Source organism: Lingula anatina, chromosome 8, assembly GCF_051362555.1.
Source record: "Lingula anatina isolate TDL-2025a chromosome 8, LinAna3.0, whole genome shotgun sequence".
Taxonomy (NCBI): domain Eukaryota; kingdom Metazoa; phylum Brachiopoda; class Lingulata; order Lingulida; family Lingulidae; genus Lingula; species Lingula anatina.
In genome coordinates, this window is record NC_141774.1 from 11,319,305 (window position 1) to 11,344,118 (window position 24,814).

General features: G+C 41.2%; 1 protein-coding gene across 2 annotated transcripts in view; it reads right to left on the reverse strand.

Annotated features, from left to right (window-relative positions):
• Positions 1–24,814, reverse strand: part of LOC106179040 (E3 ubiquitin-protein ligase UBR5) — a 37,489-nt gene that overhangs the window by 4,802 nt on the left and 7,873 nt on the right. For both annotated transcript variants that reach the window (XM_087019143.1, XM_087019142.1), the window contains 33 exons: positions 24,619–24,730; positions 24,126–24,268; positions 23,731–23,870; positions 22,930–23,168; positions 21,719–21,830; positions 21,251–21,405; positions 20,791–20,982; positions 20,341–20,422; positions 19,912–20,031; positions 19,319–19,466; positions 18,903–19,069; positions 18,280–18,520; positions 17,750–17,987; positions 17,334–17,425; positions 12,923–13,188; positions 12,449–12,572; positions 11,833–11,938; positions 11,360–11,526; positions 10,866–11,040; positions 10,337–10,492; positions 9,897–10,029; positions 9,418–9,552; positions 9,092–9,241; positions 8,533–8,661; positions 7,922–8,175; positions 7,442–7,625; positions 6,607–7,168; positions 5,697–6,281; positions 5,248–5,376; positions 4,746–4,962; positions 4,155–4,401; positions 3,768–4,006; positions 3,017–3,147 (listed from right to left, as the gene is read on the reverse strand). In XM_087019143.1, coding sequence (XP_086875269.1) covers positions 3,017–3,147; positions 3,768–4,006; positions 4,155–4,401; positions 4,746–4,962; positions 5,248–5,376; positions 5,697–6,281; positions 6,607–7,168; positions 7,442–7,625; positions 7,922–8,175; positions 8,533–8,661; positions 9,092–9,241; positions 9,418–9,552; positions 9,897–10,029; positions 10,337–10,492; positions 10,866–11,040; positions 11,360–11,526; positions 11,833–11,938; positions 12,449–12,572; positions 12,923–13,188; positions 17,334–17,425; positions 17,750–17,987; positions 18,280–18,520; positions 18,903–19,069; positions 19,319–19,466; positions 19,912–20,031; positions 20,341–20,422; positions 20,791–20,982; positions 21,251–21,405; positions 21,719–21,830; positions 22,930–23,168; positions 23,731–23,870; positions 24,126–24,268; positions 24,619–24,730 — 6,270 coding nt within the window. The remainder of the gene's footprint in view (positions 1–3,016; positions 3,148–3,767; positions 4,007–4,154; positions 4,402–4,745; positions 4,963–5,247; positions 5,377–5,696; positions 6,282–6,606; positions 7,169–7,441; positions 7,626–7,921; positions 8,176–8,532; positions 8,662–9,091; positions 9,242–9,417; positions 9,553–9,896; positions 10,030–10,336; positions 10,493–10,865; positions 11,041–11,359; positions 11,527–11,832; positions 11,939–12,448; positions 12,573–12,922; positions 13,189–17,333; positions 17,426–17,749; positions 17,988–18,279; positions 18,521–18,902; positions 19,070–19,318; positions 19,467–19,911; positions 20,032–20,340; positions 20,423–20,790; positions 20,983–21,250; positions 21,406–21,718; positions 21,831–22,929; positions 23,169–23,730; positions 23,871–24,125; positions 24,269–24,618; positions 24,731–24,814) is intronic.

Consider the following 24,814-nt stretch of genomic DNA (forward strand, 5'->3'; position numbering starts at 1 on the left):
TCAAGTTCAAGAGTAACTATGGACCTATCTCTGTCAAGTTTGAAGTTAAAAGAGAAAGAAATTAGCAGAGTTCAGTTCATGATAAAAAGTAGGTCAAAGGTCAATTTCAAGGTCACATTTAGATTGCCAGTATATGACTTTCTATTCAAGTTCAATAGTAACTATGGACCTATCTCTGCCAGTTTTGGAGATAAAAGGGAAGCAAAATTTGCAAAGTTCAGTTTATGGTGAAAAGTAGGACAAAGGTCAATTTTAATGTCACATTTATAATGCCAGTATATGACTTCCTATTCAAGATCAATAGTAACTACGGACCTATCTCAGCCAGTTTTGGAGATAAAAGGAAAGCAAAATTTGCAAAATTCAGTTTATGGTGTAAAGTAGGTCAAAGGTCAATTTTAAGGTCACATTTGGATTGCCAGTATATGACTTCCTTTTCAAGTTCAATAGTAACTATGGACCTATCTCTGCCAGTTTTGGAGATAAAAGGGAAGCAAAATTTGCAAAATTCAGTTCATGGTGAAAAGTAGGTTAAAGGTCAATTTCAAGGTCACATTTAGATTGCCAGTATATGACTTCCTATTCAAGTTCAATAGTAACTATGGACCTATCTCTGCCAGTTTTGGAGATAAAAGGAAAGCAAAATTTGCAAAGTTCAGTTCATGGTGAAAAGTAGGTTAAAGGTCAATTTCAAGGTCACATTTAGATTGCCAGTATATGACTTCCTATTCAAGTTCAATAGTAACTACGGACTTATCTCAGCCAGTTTTGGAGATAAAAGGAAAGCAAAATTTGCAAAGTTCAGTTCATGGTGAAAAGTAGGTCAAAGGTCAATTTCAAGGTCACATTTAGATTGCCAGTATATGACTTCCTATTCAAGTTCAATAGTAACTATGGACCTATCTCAGCCAGTTTTGGAGACAAAAGGGAAGCAAAATTTGCAAAATTCAGTTCATGGTAATAAGTAGGTTAAAGGTCAATTTCAAGGTCACATTTAGATTGCCAGTATATGACTTCCTATTCAAGTTCAATAGTAACTATGGACCTATCTCTGCCAGTTTTGGAGATAAGAGGGAAGCAAAATTTGCAAAGTTCAGTTTATGGTGAAAAGTAGGTCAAAGGTCAATTTTGAGGTCACATTTAGATTGCCAGTATATGACTTCCTATTCAAGTTCAATAGTAACTACTGACCTATCTCAGCCAGTTTTGGAGATAAAAGGAAAGCAAAATTTGCAAAATTCAGTGCATGGTGTAAAGTAGGTCAAAGGTCAATTTTAAGGTCACATTTAGATTGCCAGTATATGACTTCCTATTCAAGTTCAATAGTAACTACGGACCTATCTCAGCCAGTTTTGGAGATAAAAGGAAAGCAAAATTTGCAAAATTCAGTTCATGGTGTAAAGTAGGTCAAAGGTCAATTTTAAGGTCACATTTTGATTGCCAGTATATGACTTCCTATTCAAGTTCAATAGTAACTATGGACCTATCTCTGCCAGTTTTGGAGATAAAAGGGAACCAAAATTTGCAAAGTTCAATTCATGATAAAAAGTAGGTCAAAGGTCAATTTCAAGGTCACATTTAGATTGCCAGTATATGACTTCCTATTCAACCTCAATAGAAACTATGGACCTATCTCTGCCAGGTTTGGAGTTAAAAGAGAAAGAAATTAGCAGAGTTCAGTTCATGGTGAAAAGTAGGTCAAAGGTCAATTTCAAGGTCACATTTAGATTGCCAGTATATGACTTCCTATTCAAGTTCAATAGTAACTATGGACCTATATCTGCCAGTTTTGGAGATAAAAGGGAAGAAAAATTTGCAAAGTTCAGTTCATGGTGAAAAGTAGGTCAAAGGTCACTTTCGAGGTCATAGTAAGATTGCCAGTATATGACTTCCTATTCAACTTCAATAGTAACTATGGACCTATCTCTGCCAGTTTTGGAGATATAAGGGACTAAATGTTATAATTTTGGAGTTACCATAATGTGCCTTAAATTTCGTACAGAAAAAATTAATTAAAATAAAGAAAATGTCATTTTGGTCAAAATTCTTGAAATAGGAGGTGCTCTGAAGTTTCAGAAGTTCAAATTTGATGAAATAATGTCATTTTTGAACACAAGTTGTCTGCTTTGCCAAGCCTTATGTTTTATTTTTCCAGAGTTCAAAATTTATTATCCATTACCGTACTGCACATTTTGCTTTTACCACCAATATGTACTTTTTGATACAGCGTAACTCGAAAACCGTATGGAATACAAAAAAACCGAGACCACCTCCAGTGTTGGGCTTTACATGCTCTACAAAATGCAAAAAAGAATGGGTCTCTAGCATTAACGGTTCCCGAATTAGAGACAGTTTTCAGTTTCGGTATCTTATGGCCGCTACTCCCGTGAAAATGCACCGATTGACCCCAAATTCATGGAGATGAAAGATGACCTAAAGGGTAACACCTTCCAATAATATTATTGGTTAAGTCTGTGTGGTGTCTGAATAACAGGGCAAAAAAAATTTTTTTCGTAAAAAATTTCATTTTTTTGAAAATTTTGGCCCATTTGACCTTGAAGTAAAGGTCAAATCCAAGGGTATATTTGAAATCTACACATATGACTTTTGGAAAGCCGTCTATAGAAATTTTTCCCATAACTCCTTCTGTAGGGTAGATAATTACCATTTAATTTTGCCATTTTTAGACAAGGGTGCATTGCAATGAGTGCCACACCCAGACCCCAATACCGACAAAGCCCAAATTTTACGTGGAACGAGTTGAGATTATAGGTGACCTAAATCCATGAGATGGGTACGGGGGCCCTTACCGTCTAGGAGGAGAAGCGGTAACGGTAGCCGTCCGGCGGAGCCGGCGGAGCCAACGGAACGATCCGGACGGGACCGAAACCATGTGTACCGCCAGCGCTAACGCTGGTGGTACAATAATTGTCCAAACCATTCTTTAGCCCCCCTTCACCTCCTTGTCCAATGCTTAATCCAGTCTTGGACTTCATCTCTCTCTCTCTCTCCTTACCTCCCATGGGTCATAATAATGTCCACCGCCTCGTCCACTCTCTGTCTTAGGCTCTCCTCAGAGGCCAGTAACATCAGGAGCTGGGCCGGGGACAGTTCCAGCAGCATGCCTGTGATCTTAGGGGCCAAAGACTAGAACAAAGAAAAAGTTTGACTTTATTAAAAGAACAAAGAAACATCTTGTTTATAATTTTGCTTTGCGTTATATATCCAGCAAAAAGAATAAAGATATTAAATTTCATATGCAATACACTTCCCAAGTTTCATAGACTGGTGCAGATTTGTCTACTCAAGTTGGTTTTTGTATGTTAATTTTCTCTCTCCCAGTTGTATATATTATATTGTATTATAATACCCCTGTCACTACATCTCTACTAACAGGCTGTAGATTGGCTAATTTAGGAAAGTCTCTCTTCCAGTTGTATATATTATATTGTATTATAATACCCCTGTCACTACATCTCTACTTACAGGCTGTAGATTGGCTAATTTAGGAAAGTCTCTCTCCCAGTTGTATATATTATACTGTATTATAATATCCCTGTCACTAACTGTCTACTTACAGGTTGTAGATTGGCTACTTTGGGAAACAGTCTCTCTCTCAGTTGTATAATATTATATTATATTATAATACCCCTGTCACAAACTCTCTACTTACAGGTTGTAGATTGGCTACTTTAGGGAACAGTCTCTCTCTCAGTTGTATATATTATATTGTATTATAATATCCCTGTCACTAACTCTCTACTTACAGGTTGTAGATTGGCTACTTTAGGGAACAGTCTCTCTCCCAGTTGTCTCCTGTGAGCAGAGAAGTGGTCAGTGTCGGTGGTGCTATCTTGGGTGCCGCCATCTGTTGGCAGGTAGAATGGAGGTGCATCATAATTCAGTGCTCGTCTGGCTTCCCGGCTGCGCTGGCGACTGAGGTTCCGTAGACGTTCTCTCTCACGTTCTCTTTCTCGTTCTCTTGATCGAAGCCTCTGCATCAGATCTAAGAGAAATAAGTTGATTAGTTGTGGATGCTACTGACCTTCCTGCCAATTTGAAGTAGCCCATAAAACTTGAACAATATTTAACTATCAGGAGGCAGATTAAACCATTTGCCTGGTTACAATAACTAAAACAAAGCACAAACTTACTATACTGCATGCCCTTTGTTCCAACAAGACACCCCTCCAGACTCGGCAATTTCTCACTAGATGTCACCGCCTGTGCGAAAGCCGTGTAAAAACTCCTGGCGACCCCAGAGCCCTCTCCCGGCTCATCTTTAAATGCCACTTTAATTCTATGTACGGCCAGCGGCTGCTCCGTCCCTGTCTTCCTGTTGTAGTGAGTGTTTAGCTGCTTCACTGTCTGCTGTATCAGGCTGTTACGATCTCGCTCAACCTGACACAAAAAAAAACATCTCTCTTTATGTATTACAATAGCATAATTTATTTTAAGTAAAAACCACTTACAAGACAAGTTGTATGCACCAGTGTAATTATTCCTGCATATCGGAGATAATTACAATCAAGAATATCACAGACGGTGAACACTTGGTCGGTAACCTTGATAGTCACACAGCTTGTATTTAGATCAATAAGATAATTTTCATACTTGTAGAGAGAAATTACTGTTGCATTGAAAACTCATGGTTCCTTAGTTAAAAGAGGAATAAAATAAAAAAAAGAACACTAAATGATATATACATATAAAAACAATAAACAAACAGAAAACTTTTCACTGACCTCTAGAGATAAATCCCTCTGCTGGGAATTCCTCAATTTCTCCATATCTCTCCTAAACCTGCTCTCCTTTACTGGGAATCCACCAAGTTCACTGATCACTGACCCTGGCTCTGCGCCCACGTCATCGCAGAACACGCGCCCAAACAGGTCCAGGGTGAGCCGCCATCTTCCCAGCAGGATGTCATGTGACACCATCTGGCCTAATGTGTTCTGGGTTCTGAAATCGTGCAACAGTTGATGTCAAATATTCACAATAATATCTAAACCATTAGATATCACAAAAATAGACAGAAAACTTGATGCAAAATGTAAAATAATAATAATAATAAATAATAAGAATTATTTTAAAATGGTAATCAGATCTTTTGTATTCACAGTCACTTCTTGCCTGCATGGTTGTCTTAAAGTGTTAGCTCTATTAAACTGTGCATCAAATGGAAGTAAAACCATCTTACCAAAATTGTATGAGAGAATGTTTACTATAAGTAAATGTAAATTCTACCTGGCAGTGCTTATATTAGGCTGTACACTGGAAGTCTCTACAACAACAGTGTTGGACACGTTTTCATTAGCACCCACTAGATCCACTGTGGTGTCTGACTGCAGAGAGCTGGATGGCAAGGGAACAGAGCTGAAACAACAACAACAACAATAATAATAATAATAATAATAATAATAATAATAATAATAATAACAAAAGGGTCATTCCATGTCCATTTAGCAACTCATTTTGTGTAATATTTGCTTATCACTTTTTAATTACTGTGGATTTCTTTTTATATAGAATATATTGCAGAGGAAGTAATGGCACAAGTCAGCATTATACAAATATTTCAGGTAATGTAAATGACACAAGGGACAATTTTTGTAGAATGGCCCAATATCAACATCCAGCTGAAGAGTTGGACTCAAACTTATGTTTAATGCCATCACAACAAAGATGTATCTTACCTCTCGCTGACAGAAGAACCTGGTTCTCCTGAACTCGAGGTGGCAGACTGGCTGGCACTGGTTCCGCCACTGAGGCTTGAGGTGCTAAAGCTTTGACTAGCGCTGACCTCTCCTGTCATCCTCCCAATGCTACCAGCACCACCTCCTCCACCAGGGGGCAGCAGAGAGGTCTGACTGGAGCCAGCGTGGACGATGACACTCGGTTGAGAGACGGGGCTAGATTGGGAGAGGAGGGGTGGAATTGATCCCCTCTCAGTGGCGCCACCTTTCTTAGACAAGTCCTGGGGGACAGACTGAATGTCATGCAGGAGAGCTCCCAGTGACATGGAAGGTGCCGCCCCACTGCTGGTAGAACCACCATGCTGTGAGGGCGCCACTGGTGCCAAGCTGGGCCGTACGATCACACTGGTGCTGGATGAGGCCCCTCCTGCCACGCCCCCTGCCATGGACTCTGTACTGGCTGTACTGGGTCCTGCAGAACATGGCGGTACTTCAGACGCCATATTGGTGTGTGATGGCGCCACCAGCTGGGAGGACTTGGTGTCAGCAGCACAGCGTGTTGACAGAGACAGGTGGGTGGGAAGTCTGGAACACGACAACGTGTGGGGGCTGTTAGAACAAAGGTCTGGTTATCATAACAGACAGCCTGGCTTTGAAACAAAAATCTTTGTACATTTCATATCACAGCAGTAATAAATCTGGTTAAATCACTGGATCCATCATCTGTGAATGAAAAGACAGTGACTCTGCAGAAATATCTCATGCCTGATAAAAGAACTTTCACCAGAAATTTGGTTTTCATCTGTAGACAAAAATTCCAGCCTACGTTGACCAAAGATAAATTATTAGTAAAAGCAATAGTAGTCATAAGTTGTTACTTTAGAAATCAGGATTCCCTACAATTACTCACCTGTCAAAGGGACTCTGCATGGCTGCATCTCCATTTCCACCATACCCCATCTGATTGGTTGAGAAGGGTTGCCTAGGGTTACCAAACAGCTCCTCGCGGCGTGAGTTAGGCTGCAGCAGGTGCGGAATATCTGCCATCGGCAGGGCCTCCACGAGAGGGGTGCTGAAGGGGTCTGGAGCAGGACAGCCTAGAAACGTGGTCGAATCTGATCTCTGGAAAAACGGGTGTTTCCTCCCCACTTTGCTAGCACCTTCTCCGTCTCCCTCCACGCTGTCTGTCTCCATGGAGATTGTATTACTGATTGGATCATCCTCATGCTCATCGTTATCATTCTCGTCATGCTCTTGCCAAGAGTAGATGGAGGCGCCATCTTTAATCACATCCGTCTCAGTATCAGCGCCACTCCGCATGTAATACACAAGAGAGTCTAGCACAAATGCAACATGTTTCAGTGCTGATATGTCAATGATTGGCATGGCGTCTGACTGCTCATCATTGTGTGAGCGCATCAGGGAGAGAGCATAGTTCAGAAAATCTCGCCTGGCGGAGTTGCCATCTGTGCCTGTGGTGACAATTATTATAAGATTATTAGCAATATTCAATTAGCCACAGTGCTAATTTTTTTTCTTTTTTTTTTAACATTCAAATATTTCCAGTTAAATTACCTTATTCTAATATCATTATGCAAGGGTAAAATTCTCCGCATCTCCTTACTGACCTCCTGTACTGACACCAAGTAGACAAAATCAAACCGAATCTGCTACAATTTCAATTTACACTGACTTACACATCAACTCAATCAAGCAGGAAATGTACAAATTTGGTAACAACATACGTGCTGGCTGTTCTGCCTTGCGTTCCCGCTGTGTGCGCAGAAACGTGCCGTGCATTGGGTGTGCGGCATGAGCAGGGTCCGTGTTGCCACTGACGATGGACCCGTAGCGAAGCTGTGCCTCCGTGGAGTCCATGATGGTGATGAGCCAATCCCAGGTCTCCTTGAGGCGATGTTCTACATGCATCTGGATACAGACAAAATAATATATAAATAGAGTGTTTCAAGGAGTTTAAACACACACATTGACACAGAAAGAAGTACATATGTTAAACTCTCTCTTACACATTCTGTTTTCTTGAACATATATGATCTTTTAGATCAACCATTTTTAATTTAACTTATTTAATTACGTCTGTACAAAAAAAGGTTATTTTACGTAAATGCAACTTCAAATGTCAGATATGTGCGATTAATAGAAAATTTCACACAAATCAAACTAATTCTCCCCGGGGTCCCTGACTATGTAAACCAGTGGCCCACCTGTAACTCCATCATCTCTTGGTATTGTATATCCAGGGTGCGGGGCAGGTTAGGGGCCAGGGCGTGGTAGTCCTGGAGGATGGTAAGGAGGTCCGAAATCTGGCGAATCACGATCCCAAAGGCGCGGGCCAGCTGACTGGCCGTGGTGGACACGGTGATGTCCGACTCTTTTGTGGTGGTCTGATTGGTGGTTGTGATCCTACGGTTGTTGTGACGTAGAGTAGACGGGTCTATGTAGATCAGCCCGCTGGACCCTGGGGCAGAGAAATAAGTGGACATTTTATATATCCTGACCTGAAGTCCTGAAGACACTCTGGTCTATTTGGGGGTCAGGGAGCATAAGTACAAGAACCGAATATCCAGATTTATGGATGAATCTGGAAGACATTAATCCCTACTGCTCAAGCAGGGCAGCAGTGGGGAGTAAATTTCATAAAAAAAATCGATAATTATTCTGTTTTATCAACTATTCTATATTTGTTCCATAGCATATTGCAGGTACAAAACATCATTTCTTAAATGATTTGCAAGTTGAATGATATAGGTGTCTACCTTTTATGCCAACTTATGATGATAATGATAACATAAATAATAAGGAGAAGAACAACAACCTGTGGTTGCTCCTCCGGCAGTTCCCATGGTAACAGGGTTGGTGAAGGTGGGCGTGGCTGCGGGCTGTCTCTCCCGCACTGCCCACTGCATGGTCTGAGGTGTCAAAAAGATCCTTTGACCACCTGTACCTGAAATAGACCACAATAGTATACATCATGATGACTGGAATGGGTCATGCCATCTTAGAAACTTTATTCATTGGTACTGGTACTGCCATTTGCCCATTGCTTTACTTCCATTACAAGCCAACTTCTTTATTTTCAGAAAATCCCGACGTGTATGTTTATAGGACATCAGACCATCAGTTTGTCTAGGCATCTAGTCAGTTGAATTTTGACATTTCATGTTAGGGTATGTGATGCAGTGAAGATTTGTTAAGCATTTATTTCTGATTGGCATAAATTATAACCTTTGTCATATAATGCTCAAGTTCAGAAGCAACAAGCCAGTATGTAAAGACATTTGAATATGATTATTCTGGCCTAAAATTCATGCTGCTGTCATTGATAACTGCTAATATTTCCTAGCTGATATCTCACAGGCAGTGAGTAAACATACCTGTGGTGCTTCGTCTTTCCAATTGTTCATCAATAAATCCTGTGTCATCCTGGTCATGCTCCTCACTCTCTGCAGCCTCACTTTCATCATCATCATCCTGATTGGATGATTCTCCTTCTTCTTCTGAAAAGTAGGCCAAACTACCAACACCTGAAATGTACAATGAATTTGTAAAGAAACTAAAACTATGAAATAGGCCCAATGCTTTCATATTATATGATCTTCTAAATACTTATACTATCAAAGTAGACTTAATTTCCTGCTAAGACCAACACCCACTGGGACACCGGGCCTAAAAACCACACAGAGTGGACAGAGTGCATTACCTGCATCAGAGCCAGCTGTTGCCGCGGTAACAGCACTTCTCTGAACACTGGTGTTATCCTGGTTGCTATGACTACTCTCGCTGTCACTCTCAGACTCTGCTAGAAGGTCCAGGTCCATGTCGCTTTCACCAGCCACTGAAGAGAAAGATAAAGATAACAGTACGAAGGTTTCAAATGCCACAGAACACAAGTGAACATAATTGATAAATGGATCATCATTACAATCTAATCACTTTGAAGTTTGCCCATTTCTGACCTATCCTGAAAAATTTCATCATAAACCATTGAGAATTTTTGAGGCTGGTGACGAAAAGAAAAACAGAGATAAAAACAACCTCTTTTGTGTAGGTAAACATCTACTAGGGCATTTCTGTTCAACTGACAAATTAATCCCTTTTTTTCCCTTATCAAACTTCTGTTTTATTTTGGAACTCATCTTGTTGGCTTTGTATTAATAAACTTGTTATTATTATTATTACCATCAGCCTGCTCTCTGGCCTGTCCACCTCCCGGCCCTGAGTGACTGTCCAGGGGGACGTCAACGTCATCTTCCTGGTCTGAATGCTGGTCAGAGTGCTGGTCCTCATCCTGGTCTCCAAGTACAATGTCCACCTGAAAGTAACCAGGCAACTGTAACTATAGCAACTGTGGTCATAGGGACAGTAGCCCAGGTGGTGCCTTTTGCATTGTTCATTTGTTAAAGCATGTGAAATACAGATAATAATGTCAGTCTTATTTACCCGTTTTGTCCACAATAATAAGTTTTTTAAATAGTAAACCACATTTACATGAATACAACATTTTACCATAAAGAAGAAAAGGTGACATTTTGATTAAAAAAATTTTCATCTTGAAGTTGTTCTGTAATGAACAAACAAATATCAAACAAACAAACAAACAAACATTATATTACTACTACCTCTTCCACATCCGCTACATCATCCTCGTCCACGTCAAGAGCCTGGACGGCCTCGTTAACCCTCTGTGGGCTGGGGATGTAGGCTGGAGACTGCATGAAGGGATCTGTGGAGGGCCTGGGAGGCAGAGGGTCAACAGAAAAGATCTCTTCACTGCCCTGGGGGAGCGAGACATTTCTGTTAGTTATTGTGCTCATAGGGTGATAAATCTATTTTTTTTATGTGAAGAATCACTGGACTTCATCAAGTTACTTTAACAAAAAGATGTATAAGCTGTTTGTAGAACTATGAAATCAATGTTTGGAGACATTCTAAATAAAATATGTGAGATTAAATTTTTTGGAAAATTCAAAATAATCCGACCTGGTGTTTCAAATGCATTTAACTTTGAAAAAGATTTACTGGCTAGAACCACCAAACATAAACGCCAGGTACATAAAAACCTTTCAGGACAACAGTACTGTTGTATAAAATCTTGTGAAGAAATCATAAATAAAGCTGTCCCAGTGTGACAGGGCAATAGGCCAGTACCTGTATAGCGTCTATATTGGACGCCACCATATTAAATGGCGCTGTGGGTCTGGCCACGCCCATCCTGACAGGTGCTAGCAGGGAGTCTGCTGTCTCACACAGCTCCTCTATGGCTATTGTGATCAGAGCTTGGAAGGAACGTTTGCACTTCACCATGGGCTGGGATACCACAATACTGAAACACCAAAGTGAAGGTATACAGTGAGAATCCAACCAGCATTGTCTTAAATAACTTTTTTGAGTAAGTTTAGAACTGAGACAATAATTAAATGAAATTAGATATTTTCTGTCTTTTTAAAAAAATCTAAAATAAGCAGGGATGAAACCAGTTCTCACTGAAAAAGCAGAAAAATTGGCCAGGGATCCAGAATACAAGATTCACAAGAATGACCCAAATGACCCCGAAAAAGTCAGAATTCTGACAAAAGTAAAAATCTCATCAGTGGATAAGTCTTAATCTTTTGAACTGGTGTCTCTGGGAAAGATTTCCTTACCATCTCCTCCTATTGGTCTGAGGTATCATCTCTACATTCAGCACCACATAAACACGTGCCACCGAGCGTATGAATCTCCGCGCAATGTCTCTGGCCTCCATCTTACGTCCCTCCACACTGTCATTCTGCATCTCGCGAATCATGGTAGTGAGAAGAGTGTCTAACATCTGAGGATGGAAAGAAAAAGAAAACATTGTACATATTCTTAATTAATATCCACGCACGCACCCACGCACAAAACAGTATTGTACACAGACAACAATTCTCTCCCCACATGTTTCTAATACACAATCATAAAAGGTTGTGATCATGATGATCATTACAAGACAATTACGTTCACAAACTCAACTTGGGAGGTTTTTCTTGTGTTTTATAGCGATAATTAAAATTTCAATCTTGAGCTGGTTTCAAAAATCCCTAATTTGTAGACAGTTGACCATTGTTAATAAACTAGCCAGTGTCCAGTGACTCACCTCTACCGAGCACTTGACCAGCAGACAGTGTGTGAACTTGTCCAGTCTCATGGTGCTGCTCTGGCTATTCAGGTAGGCCTGGTCCTCAAACAGCAGGTCTGTACAGCTGGAACACACATAGACAGGAAGACTAGTGGATGTACAGACAGTACACACATAGACAGCAACACTAGCATATGTACAGACATTACATACATAGACAGGAAGACTAGTGGATGTACAGACAGTACCCATATAGACAGCAACACTAGCATATGTGCAGACATAGCAACACTATCATATGTACAGACAGTACACACATAGACAGCAACACTAGCATATGTACAGACAGTACACACATAGACAGCAACACTAGCATATGTACAGACAGTACACACATAGACAGCAACACTAGCATATGTACAGACATTTCATAAAATTGGAAGTAGAAAGTATGATATGGATTAGTTACTTCTAGCTGTTTACACAACAGAAGAAATTTAATTTATCTAATAGGTTATGGAAATAGTTTGCTGTCAACTTTATTCCTTAAATTCTCATCGCTTAAAAAAGACAGATATCACTAAGCTGACATAACACCAGTGAGCCACATGTAAACCACTTAAATTTACAATACCTAGCTTTCTGTTTGGCCCCAGTCAGCATCATAGCCTTGACTGCAGTCCAGTCGTTCAGGATCCTCTCCAGAGCTCGTCTGCTAAACCTTGGGGGCTCCAGGTCATGGTCCGGCATCTCTGGCTCTAGAACACAGGAATAGACTAAGGCTATCAAATACTATTAATTGACACATGTTATCATTCTTTTACTGTGATATGGTGGTGAACTTAACCTAACGCTATCAAATATTTCAGTTTATATAATCAATTTAGAGCATTAGTTTTTGTAATCAAATGATCGAGTAAAGTGGAATCAAGGGCATCAGACAAGAACAAGGAAAGCAGGAATCAATTCATCTTTTTCAATCCAGTTACTGTGATCAGAAGAAATTTCAAATCTTATTTGGCAATTTATAGCAATGACAATTTAGCTCAACAGTTTCAGATATGGGTGTTTTCTGACAACATATAACAACCATGATAATCTTACTCACCAGTTTCAGATATGGGTGTTTTCCTGGCTGCAGTCCTATTCCTGGAGGGCCGATACTGGCGCTGTTCCACTTGCTGCCTGCCCACCCTCTGCACCAGGAACAGCAGAATGTTCTCCCCCCTGTTATTGGGATGTTTCACCAGGTCTGTGTCAGAGAGGAGGCGGTGGAGTAGATCGAAGCGCGCCGTCTGGTTGCCCGCTATGAGAGCTTTACACTTACATTTCTCCCAGCAGTCGCAGTAGGCAGTGGGAGAGGTCCTCTTTAACCTGGGTGATAGTGTGGAAAATCATTATTACAGTAGGCAGTGGGGGAGGTCCTCTTTAACCTGGGAGATAATGTGGAAAATCATTATTACAGTAGGCAGTGGGAGAGGTCCTCTTTAACCTGGGAGATAATGTGGAAAATCATTATTACAGTAGGCAGTGGGGGAGGTCCTCTTTAACCTGGGTGATAGTGTGGAAAATCATTATTACAGTAGGCAGTGGGGGAGGTCCTCTTTAACCTGGGAGATAATGTGGAAAATCATTATTACAGTAGGCAGTGGGGGAGGTCCTCTTTAACCTGGGATATAATGTGGAAAATCATTATTACAGTAGGCAGTGGGGGAGGTCCTCTTTAACCTGGGATATAATGTGGAAAATCATTATTACAGTAGGCAGTGGGGGAGGTCCTCTTTAACCTGGGAGATAATGTGGAAAATCATTATTACAGTAGGCAGTGGGGGAGGTCCTCTTTAACCTGGGAGATAATGTGGAAAATCATTATTACAGTAGGCAGTGGGGGAGGTCCTCTTTAACCTGGGAGATAATGTGGAAAATCATTATTACAGTAGGCAGTGGGGGAGGTCCTCTTTAACCTGGGATATAATGTGGAAAATCATTATTACAGTAGGCAGTGGGGGAGGTCCTCTTTAACCTGGGATATAATGTGGAAAATCATTATTACAGTAGGCAGTGGGGGAGGTCCTCTTTAACCTGGGAGATAATGTGAAAAATCATTATTACAGTAGGCAGTGGGGGAGGTCCTCTTTAACCTGGGAGATAATGTGGAAAATCATTATTACAGTAGGCAGTGGGGGAGGTCCTCTTTAACCTGGGAGATAATGTGGAAAATCATTATTACAGTAGGCAGTGGGGGAGGTCCTCTTTAACCTGGGAGATAGTGTGGAAAATCATTATTACAGTAGGCAGTGGGGGAGGTCCTCTTTAACCTGGGATATAATGTGGAAAATCATTATTACAGTAGGCAGTGGGGGAGGTCCTCTTTAACCTGGGAGATAATGTGAAAAATCATTATTACAGTAGGCAGTGGGGGAGGTCCTCTTTAACCTGGGAGATAATGTGGAAAATCATTATTACAGTAGGCAGTGGGAGAGGTCCTCTTTAACCTGGGATATAATGTGGAAAATCATTATTACAGTAGGCAGTGGGGGAGGTCCTCTTTAACCTGGGAGATAATGTGAAAAATCATTATTACAGTAGGCAGTGGGGGAGGTCCTCTTTAACCTGGGAGATAATGTGGAAAATCATTATTACAGTAGGCAGTGGGGGAGGTCCTCTTTAACCTGGGAGATAATGTGGAAAATCATTATTACAGTAGTCAGTGGGGGAGGTCCTCTTTAACCTGGGAGATAATGTGGAAAATCATTATTACAGTAGGCAGTGGGGGAGGTCCTCTTTAACCTGGGAGATAATGTGGAAAATCATTATTACAGTAGTCAGTGGGGGAGGTCCTCTTTAACCTGGGAGATAATGTGGAAAATCATTATTACAGTAGGCAGTGGGGGAGGTCCTCTTTAACCTGGGAGATAATGTGGAAAATCATTATTACAGTAGGCAGTGGGGGAGGTCCTCTTTAACCTGGGATATAATGTGGAAAATCATTATTACAGTAGGCAGTGGGGGAGGTCCTCTTTAACCTCAGAGATAATGTGGAAAATCATTATTACAGTAGGCAGTGGGGGAGGTCCTCTTTAACCTCAGAGATAATGTGGAAAATCATTATTACAGTAGGCAGTGGGGGAGGTCCTCTTTAACCTGGGATATAATGTGGAAAATCATTATTACAGTAGGCAGTGGGGGAGGTCCTCTTTAACCTGGGATATAATGTGGAAAATCATTATTACAGTAGGCAGTGGGGGAGGTCCTCTTTAACCTGGGAGATATTGTGGAAAATCATTATTACAGTAGGCAGTGGGGGAGGTCCTCTTTAACCTGGGATATAATGTGGAAAATCATTATTACAGTAGGCAGTGGGGGAGGTCCTCTTTAACCTGGGAGATAATGTGGAAAATCATTATTACAGTAGGCAGTGGGGGAGGTCCTCTTTAACCTGGGAGATAATGTGGAAAATCATTATTACAGTAGGCAGTGGGGGAGGTCCTCTTTAACCTGGGATATAATGTGGAAAATCATTATTACAGTAGGCAGTGGGGGAGGTCCTCTTTAACCTGGGAGATAATGTGAAAAATCATTATTACAGTAGGCAGTGGGGGAGGTCCTCTTTAACCTGGGAGATAATGTGGAAAATCATTATTACAGTAGGCAGTGGGGGAGGTCCTCTTTAACCTGGGAGATAATGTGGAAAATCATTATTACAGTAGTCAGTGGGGGAGGTCCTCTTTAACCTGGGAGATAATGTGGAAAATCATTATTACAGTAGGCAGTGGGGGAGGTCCTCTTTAACCTGGGAGATAATGTGGAAAATCATTATTACAGTAGTCAGTGGGGGAGGTCCTCTTTAACCTGGGAGATAATGTGGAAAATCATTATTACAGTAGGCAGTGGGGGAGGTCCTCTTTAACCTGGGAGATAATGTGGAAAATCATTATTACAGTAGGCAGTGGGAGAGGTCCTCTTTAACCTGGGAGATAATGTGGAAAATCATTATTACAGTAGGCAGTGGGGGAGGTCCTCTTTAACCTGGGAGATAATGTGGAAAATCATTATTACAGTAGGCAGTGGGGGAGGTCCTCTTTAACCTCAGAGATAATGTGGAAAATCATTATTACAGTAGGCAGTGGGGGAGGTCCTCTTTAACCTGGGAGATAATGTGGAAAATCATTATTACAGTAGGCAGTGGGGGAGGTCCTCTTTAACCTGGGAGATAATGTGGAAAATCATTATTACAGTAGGCAGTGGGGGAGGTCCTCTTTAACCTGGGATATAATGTGGAAAATCATTATTACAGTAGGCAGTGGGGGAGGTCCTCTTTAACCTGGGAGATAATGTGGAAAATCATTATTACAGTAGGCAGTGGGAGAGGTCCTCTTTAACCTGGGAGATAATGTGGAAAATCATTATTACAGTAGGCAGTGGGGGAGGTCCTCTTTAACCTGGGAGATAATGTGGAAAATCATTATTACAGTAGGCAGTGGGGGAGGTCCTCTTTAACCTGGGAGATAATGTGGAAAATCATTATTACAGTAGGCAGTGGGAGAGGTCCTCTTTAACCTGGGAGATAATGTGGAAAATCATTATTACAGTAGGCAGTGGGGGAGGTCCTCTTTAACCTGGGAGATAATGTGGAAAATCATTATTACAGTAGGCAGTGGGGGAGGTCCTCTTTAACCTGGGAGATAATGTGGAAAATCATTATTACAGTAGGCAGTGGGGGAGGTCCTCTTTAACCTGGGAGATAATGTGGAAAATCATTATTACAGTAGGCAGTGGGGGAGGTCCTCTTTAACCTGGGAGATAATGTGGAAAATCATTATTACAGTAGGCAGTGGGGGAGGTCCTCTTTAACCTGGGAGATAATGTGGAAAATCATTATTACAGTAGGCAGTGGGGGAGGTCCTCTTTAACCTGGGAGATATTGTGGAAAATCATTATTACAGTAGGCAGTGGGGGAGGTCCTCTTTAACCTGGGATATAATGTGGAAAATCATTATTACAGTAGGCAGTGGGGGAGGTCCTCTTTAACCTGGGAGATAATGTGGAAAATCATTATTACAGTAGGCAGTGGGGGAGGTCCTCTTTAACCTGGGAGATAATGTGGAAAATCAATAACAGAAGATCTAGGGCTTGATCTTTAATTTCAGTTCACTCAAAATTCATTTAATTCTTTTTTAGATAATTGCATGCTATTTCATCTTGTTATTTAACTGAATTTTATGCATCATTATTCATCTTTTTGCTTCTTTTATAATATCATTCACTGACCTTTTGAATTTATATACTATCACTTTATTATCACTCACTAATGCTTAAAATACTGTATTTCATTTTTTTCAACAATAACAGTCAATGTTATTCCTACTATTTATTTATCTATTTCTTGACAAATTGCAGAAAAATTCAAATAGTTTCAACTTATTATTTTCACACGTATCTAAGAGGCTACTCTGTAACAGTTACACTCTGACAGTGTTACACTCTGACAGTGTAACATTTGAGAGGGTAGGACTTACTTGCAGTCGTGTCCTTTGTGACACACCTGGGCACACTCCGTACAGCAGCATAGGGTTCCTAGTAGACCACATGTCTTACACTCAAATATGTCCTACACAGGGAACAAGATATGCAAGATATATAATATGTGTACTTGAGAGAGAGAGAGAGAGAGAGAGAGAGAGAGAGAGAGAGAGAGAGAGAGAGAGAGAGAGAGAGAGAGAGAGAGAGAGAGAGAGAGAGAGAGAGAGAGAGAGATGAACCTGGTATAAGCAGATGTACATTGTGTCTAGGATTCTGTTTTTCAATATACACAGCATGGTGAATTTACTTCTGTTAATTAAAGCAAAGAAATGAATATGTCAGGTATGCCATTTACTCAAAATGGAAACATTATTGTGGATTTGTCAGGTGTGAGAGATAAACAGCCACTCACCTGGTTGATATGTTCAGCACCTGTCCAGGTAAAACTACAGGTGTCATTACAGCAGAGCACATGGAGTGGAGAGTTGTCCAGGCTGGATCCTGGGGGGTAGATGGTCAGCATCAACATGTCCTTGTCCAGACGGCCATCCTTCGTACTGACCTTCTTACAGGCGTCCATAATAACCAGTGCTGCGGTGTATGCTCTACAACACACAGCCTGCATGAATGGCGTGCAGCCCTCTGCGTTCCTGCAATAACACCACACTTAAAATATATAAAACACAAACAGAGACCCCAGTTCATGAAAAAGGAGAGGGCACAGTGAGAAGAAATAGGACCACCTTGTTATATTTTATCTCATTTTATATTATAAATATGTAAATTTTCAAAATGTTTTACAAAATAGACAAAATACACGTGCAATTCTTTGAACTCCACCCAGACACGAGCACTTTATATTTACTGGAAAATAATTTATATAATTCTAAAAAAAAAAAAACTGAGGAACTTAGGGCAGAGTGGAGACTTGGGGCTCCTTACTTAGCCGAGAGGAGGTCAAAGAGATAAGGTTGCAGCACTGGACTGTCACAAATCAGCTTCAGGATCTGCTGGGAGTTGGTCTTCCTCTCTTTCTCCTCCAGGCGGACTGGGGGCACAGACATAGGGTCCAGAGGGGTCTCTGGGAGAGGGGTGCCACCCACACCCCCTCCACTGCTCCCACTGGGGCCGGGCCCTGGGGTAGGGGGGTTACTGGGAGGGCGGGAATGAGGCTTCTCTGGCTCTAGAACGCGTGGAAAAGAGACATTTTGGTAAACGAGCATTTAATCTCAGAATGAGAATATTTTAAGTCATGATACAATCATATCAGAGTAATATCTTACACTTAAATTGACTCTCTATGCAGGTGAGATGGCTCAAGCAGTCACAGCTTCTACCTAATATCTCCTTTAAAGTATAGTGTGGCCAATTTATGAATAAATTTATTGCCTTAACTTGGTAATAATTACAATATCATCAAATGAATATGGGCTCTCTCTCTCACTTTCTTTCATACCTATCAATATTCTTTATTTCAGGACATTTAAATCAATCATTGCTCTCATCAACATCCTCTGAGTTAGTACTATTATATATATCTAGCTAGTGGTAGCAGTCCAGGTTACCTGCTCTCAGAGGGGTGAACTCCTGGGGGTCTGGCGGCCAGCTGAGGGTGGGGATAGGAAGCCCCGGGGGTGGTTCTTCTCTCTCCCCACTCTGCTCCCTGGGGTCCATGTTACTGAAGGCTCTGGCGGCAGATGTCGCGCGACGCATCATCTCACGTAGACTGACACTGAAAAATGGGTGAGTGTAGTAAGATATAAGGCAATATAACATACTCAGTTTATTGACCATGATTACTACACACACACACATCCTCCTGCATGGACAAACATATGGAAGTGAGCAGAGGTTAATACTTGCTGCCACATTTGTGACGTCATAACTGCTGCTTGCAAGCATGCATGTACACACACATGCACACACAAACACACACACACACACACGTACACAGAGTACAAGCATGGAAAGACTGTCATACCTCCTAGCTGCCAGCCTGTCAGCAGTTTCACTGCCACTGCCTCGGTTGTGTATAGATGTCAGAGCATCCACAGCACTGCTCACAGCATTGATAGCCTCTATGGCAGAGCTCAGAGCTGACGGAGTTGCTGTGGTGACAGAATTTGGATCTGGGAATATCACAAGAACATCAATATGAATATTCACTGACCATATCACACTATAATTACATGATAATTTGTTTTAAAATTATCTAGATCTCATTCTTGGGTTTATTGATAGTTTACTTACAAATTATCTATTTCAATTCTCAATTTCAAATTCAACTGCAAATGGGCTTATGCTGTAACAGAACTTAAAGCTTCATTTCCAATAGCTGTGCATTCAATATTTTCATTCAATAACATGCTATCATAAATTTTAGTGCTAGTTCAATTACACAGTAATATGATTCCACTCACTTAACAAAGGGAGTTTTGCCCCAACATCAATTTTTTCTTTGGAAGGTTTCCTAAGATTACTATTTTCATCTTTGTTGGTGTGAGACCACAGGCAGCAACAGTTTGTGTATAACTTAAGCTCACCATTCTCTTCTTATACATAACACAAGCTTACCGTTCTCTTCCTTGTTTGAAGTGGGAGCACAGGCGGCCACAGTGGTGTGGAGGATGTTCTTGTTGCCATCACAACGCTCTCCAAGAAGATCCTGGATCAACTTTTGTTTGGTGCTGCCATCTATAGGAAAAAATTCAAGTTTGAGACAGCTGTTGCTTAGTTTAAGGCAAGATACTGAACACACCAATTTTAGCAATTATGACACATAGAAGGACTGTAGGATTTAGGTGCAGCAAATTTATGACTCATTAATATTTCTTTTCTCTCCTAACCCACCTCTTATCACCACAACCAAAGGGGGAGGGGGGGTAGATTAATAAATTCAACATGCTCTTGGGAAATAATTATTTGATTTCATTACATTTATTAAACCAAAGTTATAAAATAAAATAAAGCATCTTTCCTATTCTAAAGGTGACTACCACTTACTTGTTTCTTGCTCAGCTGAGGTGAGGACTGCCTTCACTCTGTCACTGTCACACCTCAGTATGGCTGGGATCAGCAGCTGGTTCTGGAGTCAACACATAGTAATCATGATCAATCAATTATTATTTGACGAAACATGTTTTATTTTGCTTGAAAAGCAACAAAAAAGACAATAAAGTTACTAAAACAGGAAAACTGGGAACTTTCCTGTTTATAAACAAACTAAGATACTTCAAACCTTGAAGTAGTAATTTTCAACAAATTATAATTTCAATAACTTTAAAAATTAAATGTATATCTGATAGCTCTCTAAAACCTTAGTTTGTGGTGACTGATAAGACAATAATTCACATATGCTAACATGGCAACGTCTACTGCACTTCAACAAACAATCTCCCATAAGTTAAATTCCATCCCCCCCCCCCGCCCCAACCAGACACCCCTCCATCTTACCTCTAAAGCCACTACAATGACCACAGCCCTGTTCTTGGCATTCAGTCCCACGTTGTGGAGCCCCTGTACCCCCATCCCCAGGCCAGACATGGGGGGCAAGTCCAGCCAGAGGGGGTCACGGATACCCTCAGCACAGTTCTTCACCAGGGGGTACAGGGCACCGTTACCGTCCTGAAGCACCACCGGTGTGTCCTGGGGAACACAGAGGACTTTTTGGATTATCAATAATAATAATAATAACAAAGTAAATTAAATGATTTGCAAGAGCTTCATATTTAATATTTTTCCAACAAAAACAATGTGTGTGTGTATGTATGTGTGAATGTGTGTGTGTGTGCAACCACATTTAACCCACCTCTCCTGCATTAATCAGAGCTATATATTTAATATTTTTCCAATGAAAACGTGTGTCATTGTGTGATTGTGTGTGTGCGCACATGCGCAGGCACATGTAACCCACCTCTCCTGCATTAATCAGAGCTATATTCCTCTCACTCTTCCCAGTGAAGGCAGTAGTATGTGTGGGAAAGAGACGGTCCTGGTCTATCTTTCCAGTACTCAGGTTATAGACCATGTACTTCATCTTGTTACCTGCACGCGCCACCATGTGGATACCTGAGGCAGGAGAGCCAGGGGATCAGTAGATGTTATCATGCAGGTAACTGTACAGGTAGCTGGGGCTGTCTATATATAATCCCAGCCACATGTACAACATGAGACTACAGTCCCTTTTACAGACAAATGTCAAAATAAGTGAGCTTCCTGAGAGAGATTGAGGACAGTAAGGCAAAGAAAATTGCTAAAACATACTCTATTTCACTATGCAAATTGTAAAAGGAAGTGAAGATTTTTATTATGGCAGTTTGTACTCAAGAGGTGTGCAGTAAGAACTAGCTGAGTGTTAACCATAAAAGCAGTTGCCTCCTACCATGACAGTCCACTGTAATGGCCAGTATCTGTCCACTGTCTGGCACCATCACCTTCTTGGGGACCTTCTGGAAACAGTCTGGGATCCTGGGGGCATTGCTGCCCTTGATCACCTGAAACATATACATATATGCCTATACACAAAGACCTACACATTTATACCTTTACATATATACCTATATCTATCTACACACAATCTGAAAGCAATCTGGTATTGGAGGGGGGGGGGGGGGGGGGTATCGCTGCCCTTGATTACCTGCAACATGGACATATATATATTTACCTTAACACATATACATGTACCTAAGACTATCTTTACTATCTCTACCATAAACTGTCTAATAGTTTCCCCCAGCCCCCTACCCTAAAAATACACAAAAATGCAGAGTTCCTACCATAAACATCTAATAGTTGCCCCCTCCCCTGCCTCTCCACCCCCAGAATATACACAAAATCCCCAAGTTCCTAACTTAAACAACAATCCTACAGCTGTTCCATCTGCCCCCTCCCCCCCCCCCCAAACACCTGCTCAACCTGAGTTCTTATCTTTATAATAATAATAATAATAATAATTTATTGTCATATTTATACAAATATAAAATGAAAATTGGTATGATCTGTCGATAAAATGTGATACAGTGGAATTATTAAAATACATTTTGTTCATTAAAAATACGTACTGCTGATGGATAAAAACTATTCTTAGTGCGCGTGGAGGTTGCTTTTAATGACCGCAGTCGGCTTGTTGACATATGCATAAGTAGGCTATTCGCTGGGTGACCAGGGTCACTCGTGATTGACTTTACTTTCTTGAGCACTCGTCTCGTATACAAACATTCAATAGACGGCAGGTCCCTACCTACAATGCGCCTGGCAGTTTTTACTACGCGATTGAGGCGATTCTTGTCCTCTACTGTAGCACTACTGTACCAGACGGTGAAAGATTGTGTTAACACACTCTCAATCACAGCCTGGTAAAATTTTGCCAGCAGTTCTTGGTTGACATAGAATGACCTCAATCGTCGTAGAAAGTAGAGTCTTTGCTGATCTTTGCGGACAATATCATCTATGTTAATGTGCCATTTAAGATCATCAGATATATGTATGCCAAGAAATTTGAAATGTCTGACTATTTCAACCTCAGAACCATTTAACAGTCAAATAGTCCCCCCTCTGCATCCCCCCACCTTCAACATATCCAAAAACCCCTACCATCAACTCATCCTTCCTCATCAGTCTACAATCCTGTAGCAGCACTGCCGAATCGTCCTTGGTCTCTCCCTCCTTGTTGTTGAACTTCACCGCCACGTACACGCCGTCCACCTTCAGGACGCGCCCCATGGGCACTGTCTTGACATCTTCCACGAAGCTGACATCCTTCAATGCCCACTCTTCCTCATCGTTCTTGTTCTCTATTAGTTCTTTCACTGGGGTTTGCTGCTTCTTGCGCTCTGTGGAGAGAGATGTTTAGAAGTTAACAGGTTGATGTACGCGTCTAAGCATGCTAAAATGTGTGTACACGGAAGTACATGGAAGGCTTTGTTCCATCACAACAATGTCTAAAATATCTCTTACTAATTGTTTACACGTTTTAAAACAGATTCCTGCTGTTTATTATGTCCTGGTTACACAACTGATTTGGATTAGCATTCTTAATGCAAAATTTTCAGTAAGATGCATCCACCATGAATGCTGCCATCGAGTTCAGACAGCTGTATCACCAAAACATACACTTTGTATAAGGCAAGGTATTTAATTATGCACGTGCCTGCATGTACGTGTGCCTGCCTGCATGCAACTATATGTTAGTTTTAATAAAATGTGTATGTGAGTAAGATCAAGCTTATGGTAGTTGCACTCAGAGTCCAAGATAACAGTTAGGGTTTTGTGTGTGCCTGTATGCATGTGTTCGTGTAAGTCTTACGTAGAGTCAGAGATACCAGTTTGTGTTAGGTTATGCCTGTATGTGCATGCATGTGCGTGTGTGCCCAAGCATGTGTTACTTGGTCTTACTGAGAGTGCCAGGGCTCCGTAAGGTGGGTCCGCTCTGATCACTGCATGTCGAGGAGGCTGGAGATGGGGGTGGTGGCATGTCAGGTTTACTCTCACATGACATACTCTTACTCTCCTGTCTCAGCTCAACTCTTGGCTCACTGAAACACAACCAAAATGCACAATAGGCATACATTTCACCAATATAATGTGAGACTAAACCGAGTAATTGCCATAACAAAATACGCTAAGACATCATGAAACTTTATAAAACTGACCAGTGCCTTGTGAGAACAAAGATTATATCAAGTCAAAGTCTACAGCTTTGTGAACACGGCCTCTTACCTGACAATAGTTTACATCAAGTCTAAGATTACACAGTCTTAGTTTACAGTTTTGTGAACACAGCCTCTTACCTGACAATGGTTTTGATCTTAAATCTGCAGCTATCATTGAGAGTCCAAGCACTCTCCATCAGCTGACCGACCTTGGGTACCCCACCCACCGTGGTGAAGGCCAACGCACCAGTGTGGTACATGGGACAGCTGCGCAGACAGACCTGGAATAGTACAGTTGACATGGGTGAACGACGGACTGGAATACAGGGGGCACATGTTAATCCTGATTTGTATTGTGGATGTTGTGCTGGAGATGTTAGAATATTTACATGATTGATTCATTTTTACCCCCCTTCCTTCCTCTTTCAAACACACACTCTCACTGTAACAAACCTCTCTCTCTCTCTCTCTCTCTCCAAACCCCCCTCTCTCTCTCTCTCTTTCTCTCTCTCTTGTTTTTACCATAAGGTTCCTTTACATCATCTCTCAGTTTTATCTAGTGTCATATTAGTAAATTTTCAATTCATTTATCTGCCCCCCCCCCCCCCACACCCCCAAATCTCTCTCCTACCTGACTTCCACACAGTATGTCAGAGGCTGTGGATGCACTGTGCTTGGATTTCTTGGTCTTGGCTCTTGCTTTCTCGATCAGTTTCTTTCTTTGGCCGAAAGGCATCACTCCCCTTCAAACAACAAGTACAATATTTATACACTCAGGTTTTTAAGGAAATTTGAAGTTATACACCTTGTTTCATTATTGATATTAA